The sequence below is a fragment of the Varanus komodoensis genome, unplaced genomic scaffold (genome assembly GCF_004798865.1).
Source record: "Varanus komodoensis strain SLA01 unplaced genomic scaffold, ASM479886v1 scaffold7_3, whole genome shotgun sequence".
Classification (NCBI taxonomy): domain Eukaryota; kingdom Metazoa; phylum Chordata; class Lepidosauria; order Squamata; family Varanidae; genus Varanus; species Varanus komodoensis.
Genome location: NW_025336480.1, coordinates 5952327 through 5959052, shown reverse-complemented (window position 1 = coordinate 5959052; position 6726 = coordinate 5952327). Strand labels below are relative to the sequence as shown.

The window sequence follows — 6726 nt, the reverse complement described above, 5'->3', positions numbered from 1 at the left end:
AGCAGCATCCTTGGCTGTTCTGAACCTCAAGCCTTGGGGCTTGAACAAGTTCGTGGAGGTAAAGGCAATCAGAGGCTACTGGTCCTGATGGCTAATTGCTTCCCAGGCCATATGTTTGTGTACTCTGGTTGCTGCAGTCACAGGTGGAAGGATGCTGCTGCACTCATGTCACACTTGTGGGTTCCCTGCAGGCATCTGGTTGGCCTGTGTGTGAAACAAGTGCTGGACAAGACGAACCCTTGGTTCTTCTGAGACAGGGGGAAGGCTGACTATGAAAATACCTGCAGGGTCCAAAATACCTGCAGCATTTGGCATTCTTCAACAGGATACACAAAGCCTCCAAAGGGAGGTGCTAGGACTGTTCTCTCTGGGGTCCATAATACTGCTCATTACTTATACTCCAGGTAGGCCTTGCAGTATTCTGGTTGTTGTTCTTAGATGGAGAGGGAGTAAAAAGACAGTTTTCCTCTCTCCTGCCACACAATGGATTCCAAGGGGCCCTGTCAAAATCAGCATGTTGAATGTGATCCCATCCCATCAGGTTCCTAGCTTGGACGATCAGGGTTGCCTTCTTTAGATCCTTCATCCCGAGGCTTCCATCCATACAGACATTATTGTAAACCATGGCAAGAGGGTTTTTAGTTGAGTCTCCTACCCAAATTAGAGCCTCCTGCCCTTCAGATGATGGGATGGTGTGTTGTTATTTGATGTTTGCTGTTTATGGAGCTCAGTGGGACTCTGGAGGTACCAGGAATGGCCATCAGCCATGAGATGTTTGGCACCTAGGGACTTCTGTTTTATAGATCTGCCTTTTCAGAAACTGGAAAATATGTTTCAGGTCAAGAGAGAAAATCTTTAGGAGCAACTTTGAATTTGATTGGGCAAATTTGTGTAAATGTAGGTGTGGAAGAGGGAAATCCCATACCGCCTAGGAAAGCAAGACTTTCTATCTCCATGAATGCAGCACTGATGTCAGCTTTGGGCTGGATCCAGATTTAGTCCAACCTAAGCAGACCTATTAAAATCAGTGGGACTTAAGTAAGGCATAACTAGCTTAACTCCCCCATTTTTCTAGGCTACTCTAAGAAGGATTAAGGCTGGATCCAGCCCCTATTTATGTTACTATCCTAAAAACCCGTGGACTCCAAGGAACAAGCATTGAAAGAATAATTCCCACCTCACCTCTCCCCAACCCGTACCACCTAGTCCTTCCCTTTCTGAGCCTCCTGTTATCCTTGAGCATATTTGGTTTGTCTTATAACATTTGCTTTTAAGAAAGGCTAGGTATCTCCCACCCAGAGATTTCAGAGAAGGTCAGGATCTTTCAAGTTTCTAGGTAAGGGACAACAAATGCCATGTCTGAATTCTTGCCAGTTTCTCCGTGACTTCTGCCTGCCGCCCTTAAAAATCCCTGGTTGAAATTGTGACACCACAAGAAAGAGTGAAACTTAGAGGCTTCCTTAACCCCTTTTCCTATTTTTACCTTTTCCTTAACATGTTTCCTTAAAGTAAGACTGCCATCACTTTTCCAGTTAAAATGCAAAGTCTTCAGGGTTGTTAAATTCTCTGCATACCACATCAAAGAAATGGAGCCTGTGAAACTGTTTATTGTACATCTTCCCTTTCTGCAAAAATCGTGTTCGATGTGGCTTTTTAAGCCACATGTAAGCTAACATTTTATACATTAGTAATCAAGAGTACTGCAAGTCTGTAACATCTGTGAAGTTTGCACACACTCCTATATCAGCTTAAGGATGCACTTCTGTTTAGATAGCAAAAAGCCCTACAATTCCCAGCACTCCTCTGCCAGCATGGCTAGCTGAGGCATGCTGGGGACTGTAGGACTTTTCTAAGATTGCGCCCTCAGTTGTTTCAATACATCAGCTGTGCTTCATTTCACTTCAAACTGCTGTAAGAAGGAGAGAGATCATCTTAGGAGCCCAGTGTGGTCCCAAAGTATGAATTGCTCGTCCTTGAGTCACAGTGTGGGAGTCACAACACAAATCTCTCAAGGGTTTGTATTGGCCCTGCCTCTGTTGGTTCAAGAATGCACATGATTTCACCCTTCTGTGTGTACAGTGCTCTTGTGACAGTAGCCGTAGGAGGCCGGTGGAAGGGGCTGAGGTGGAGCAGACTGCCTGTGGGCCTCCAGGCTCCACTGAGCACCAATCAGCTCCATCCCACCCAAGTTCTCCGTCAGAAATTGTAGTCCCACTACAACTGGAGCCAGGCCACCAGTGGCCTACCCCTGCTTGTAGGTTGCTGGTAAATGTCCTGCCCGTAATTCTAGAGTGTTGACATTGTCACCATCACCGTTCCCATCATATGCACTTTTCTTGCCTCCAGGACGGCACCCATGGGGGCAGATGCTGAAGCTCCTGGAAGGCCACAATTGGCCCTGGGTCCTCCATGAGAGCCAGTGTGTTGTGGTGGTTACGAGTGCAAGTATGGGACTCGGGCGGCCTGGGTTCTAGTCCCCACTCAGCCATGGAGCCAGCTGGGTCACTTATGCCCAGTCACAGATTCTCTGTCACAGGGTTGTTGCTGTGGGGATAAGACTGAGAGCAGCAGGAGAAAAATGATGTAAGCAGCTCTGAGTACTTGGTAAGAAAAAGGTGGGATATAAATCTAATAAATAAATGAAATCCTGTCCGCATGCAATAGAAAGGGTAAGTCCTCACTCCACCGCACAACTAAGACGGATCACTGCCATATGGCACATAAGTAGGCAGATATTCTGGACCTCAACTCCCAGAAACCCAGCTAGCATGGCCAGTGGTGGGAATTGTACTCCAAAGCACTTGCAGTTCGGCCTTCTGCCCCTGGCCCGCTTCGTGGCTCCCAGCTCTGGCTCCGAGACGGCTCTGTCTTGTCCTGGGCCGCGGCGCTTCACCTGCGCCCGGCCGCTCGCGCTGGCGCCCGCATCCACCAGTGACACGCGCGCCCCTGGAGCTGCGCTGCGCTGCGCTCGCTTCCCGGAACGAAAAGCGGGGCGAGGCGAGGAGAGCAGCGCCGCTCTCGCGGGCCGACAGGAAGAGCTCAGCTCCCCCTAGTTGAGCAGGGGGATTGCTGGAACATGGGAAGGCATCCCCACGTCCTACACCCCCGCCAGGAAAGAAGAACAGGGATCTGGGACAGAATCTCAGCGCGCAGCGGAGCATCAACAGGTAGCTCTTGGCGATCGCCCCCCCGCACATGCCTCTGCGGGCGCTCGCCGGCCTCCCTCCCTTAAGGGGGATCCGTGCAGGGGCGCTGCTGCGTCCGCCCCGGGCCTGCAGCCACAGAGCAGCTCCCTCGCCTGCAACGACTCAGTTGCGGAACCCTGCAGTGGAACTCCCTCACTTCGGCACCCGTCCACCTGCGCTGCACGGGAAGAGTTACCCAGCGACGCCTGCAAAAGGGGCGGCGGCGAGGGGGAGGTCGCAGTAGAGGCACGAGTCCCGTCCCTGTTCACAGGAGCTTCGTCAGTGCTAATCTCAGCGTGCTTCACAGTATCACCGCATCCCAGATTTAAAACCTCTCCGTAGTCCTTCTGTAAATACTCGGCCCCTCTGCAGTAACCTCCTCGCCGCACCCGCGTAGTAATTTCTTTCCCGTCATGCCGTGCTCAGGGGGGTCCTCTCGCTGCGTTTCCCTGGCAGACGCTCGAAACTGCCCGCACAGCCCGCCGGGCAGGTCCAGATGGAGCTGAGTCGGGCCAGTTGGGTTCGCCTTCCTGCGTTTTCGTTTCCCAAAGCAGCATCAAGACGAAGCACTAAACTCCTTATCTGTCATTAAGAGAATCAGATCATTATGCACCTGGTTAAGACTGACAGTTTCCTTAAAAATCAGTCAATATTCAGTTTCAGCGTGACTTCAATATATTCAGACGTTAAAGTCCGGGAAAAGGCGGTGGGGCAGGAAAGGAGGTTCTTACGGCATTTTCTTTTGCGGGAGGAAGGCTCCGGCGGCGCCCGACCTAAGTTCGAGGTGTACTTCGATTCTAGTGGAATCCCATTGATACGGCGGAAGCGTGAATCGGAAGGGCAGGGAGGGGGGATTAGTTTGGCCTGAGAATGCGGTCCAAATGCCTGCACGAGGCTGTTCTGGCAACGAAGCACAAGCAGGGGCCATGTTCCCCCGCCGGCGAGCAAGCCCTCCGCCTCAGCGATGCCCAGCAAGTCCACGGGGCGGGCGTCCACGGGGCACGGGGGCGCGCGCGCCTGCGGGCGTCTTTTCCGTGCCGCCACCTCCGAGCCTCTCCGGGGCTCCTCTCAAACACTTCCGCCCGAGGGTGGCCTGGCCAGGCCTGCAGGGAAGCTCGCAACGAGCGGTGGAAGGCAGGCGCGGTTGTGATGGGAGGGGGCTCAGTTTCTCGGCCCTCCTCCAATACTTTTAACAAACAAGCGATTACAAAAGTGCATAATGTTGAATTTCGAAGGCCTGCAAACCAGAAGAACTGCCCTTCCTGAACTTGATTGGTCTCCCTACGAGCCCAGCAGGGCGAGAGGAGCGGAGAGGAGCGCGAAGAAACGCAGCTCAGCTCCCCTCCAGTGCAGCCAAAGGTTCCCGCCGCCTCGGAACCGCGGCCCAAAATTTAGCTAAAGCATTCCAGCCGCGGGCTTCTTCGGGCCCTTGACACGTACGACCCGAAAGTTTTCCCCCGCCAGGCAGCGCGGGCAGCGGCAGCCACCTCGCTGCGAGCTCCTCTCCCTGGCTCGGCAAAATCCCTTCCCGGGTTCTCGCCAGCGGGACGGCACCCCCCCCCGCCCCCAGCGCGCCGCCGCTTGGCCCCTCCCCGCCCCGCCGCCTCTCCCCGAGCGCCGGGCTCGCCTTCCCGGGCTCCCTTTCCCTCTCCGCTGGCTGCCAGTCCAAGCACGCGTGCGCACAGGGCGCTGCCGGTCCCATCCCAGGCAGCCCTGCTTGTAAGATGAGTGAAGAAGCCGAGATGGAAGCAGGCGGGGGTGGGGGGAAGGGAAAGGAAAGGAAGCGAAAGGAAGCGCAGCTTTGTCATTGAAAATCGCTCACTTTGACAGTCGCCAGCCAGAGCGCCCAGCCTGACTCGATGTCAGGGGCTGCCTACCTGCAAGGTGCGCCAAGATGATGGGCATGAACGCCAAGCAGCCGTTCAGCGTGCACCCTGCCCTGCAGGAAGCCAAGTATTCCAGCCTGCCCTCCGGCTCGGAGGCGATGCGCCGCGTGTGCCTCCCAGCCCCGCAGGTATGTAGATGAAGCATAATTACTGCTTTAAGGCACATTTTTTGACAGGCCCCGGCTTAATGTTTTTTTCATGTCACCAGAACAATCGCGTGTCTCTCTCTCCCCCCACCCCTCCCGCTCTGATCCACATGTCTATTCAAGCAAAGCATCTTCTGCCTTCATATTAATTTTTATGACCTGAGCTTTGAGGAGGAATCTCTGTGCTTGAGAGAGAGAGAGAGAGAGAGAGAGAGAGAGAGCGAGCGAGCGAGAGAGGGAGAGAAAATGTTTTTGAATCCAGGCTTCACAGTATTCCCCACTGACTCCGCTCTGCGCGTTCTTGCTTGCAGCTCCAGGGCAATATATTTGGAAGCTTTGATGAGACTCTGCTGGCCCGGGCTGAAGCTCTGGCGGCTGTGGACCTGGTCTCTCACGGCAAGAGCCATCCTTTCAAGCCAGACGCCACCTACCATACCATGAGCAGCGTCCCCTGCACGTCTACCTCGTCGCCCACCGTGCCCATCTCGGCCCCCGCGCCTCACCACCACCACCACCACCACCACCACCACGCCGTGGCACACCAGAGCCTGGACGGCGACCTGCTGGACCACCTCTCGCCCGCGCTGATGGGCGCCCCCGAGCACGGCGCCGTCATGGCGGCGCAGGTCCACCCGCACGCCCACCCGCACCTGGGCGCCGCCATGGGCCACCTGCACCAAGCCATGGCCAGCATGGGCCACCCGCCGCCGCCGCCGCCGCCGCCGCCCCCGCCGGCCGCCGCCCAGGTCTCGGCGCCGCACAACGGCCTGGCCTGCCTCAGCGACGTCGAGTCGGATCCGCGGGAGCTGGAGGCGTTCGCCGAGCGCTTCAAGCAGCGGCGCATCAAGCTCGGCGTGACCCAGGCCGACGTGGGCGCGGCGCTGGCCAACCTGAAGATCCCCGGCGTGGGCTCGCTCAGCCAGAGCACCATCTGCCGCTTCGAGTCGCTCACGCTGTCGCACAACAACATGATCGCGCTCAAGCCGGTGCTGCAGGCGTGGCTGGAGGAGGCGGAGGCCGCCCACCGCGAGAAGACCGCCAAGCCCGAGCTCTTCAGCGGCGCCGAGCGCAAGCGCAAGCGCACCTCCATCGCCGCGCCCGAGAAGCGCTCGCTGGAAGCCTACTTCGCCATCCAGCCGCGGCCCTCCTCCGAGAAGATCGCCGCCATCGCCGAGAAGCTCGACCTCAAGAAGAACGTGGTGCGCGTCTGGTTCTGCAACCAGCGGCAGAAGCAGAAGCGCATGAAGTACTCGGCCGTGCACTGAGCCCGGTGGGCGCCCGCCACCCCGCCGCCGGCGGCCGGAGCCCGCAGGGACGGACGCTGCCCCGCCGGGCGCAGGCGGGAAGCCACGGGCGGCCCTCGGACGGGGCGGCGCGGCCGCTGGCCTCGCGGCCGCGCGCTGGGTCGCCTCTGCCCGCCCAGCCGCGGCGCGATCCCCCTCCTTCGCCCGCCTCCCGCCGCGCCTCCCCGGGTTGCCGGACGAACCACCAAGCGGCCGGCCGGCCGGC

The 6726-nt window shown here is 57.3% G+C and overlaps 1 protein-coding gene across 1 annotated transcript; it reads left to right on the top strand.

Moving 5' to 3' along the window:
* The first annotated feature begins 5079 nt into the window (after positions 1-5079).
* Positions 5080-6482, top strand: POU4F3 (POU class 4 homeobox 3). Its single transcript, XM_044454446.1, has 2 exons — positions 5080-5199; positions 5529-6482. The coding sequence occupies exons 1-2, from the start codon at positions 5080-5082 to the stop codon at positions 6480-6482; spliced, it is 1074 nt and encodes a 357-aa protein (XP_044310381.1).
* Positions 6483-6726: the final 244 nt, after the last annotated feature.

Coding starts and splice junctions, on each gene's coding strand:
- POU4F3 (XM_044454446.1), top strand. CDS start 5,080: ATGATGGGCATGAACGCCAAGCAGCCGTTCAGCGTGCACCCTGCCCTG. Junction 5,200..5,528: donor TGTGCCTCCCAGCCCCGCAG/GTATGTAGATGA, acceptor TCTTGCTTGCAG/CTCCAGGGCAATATATTTGG.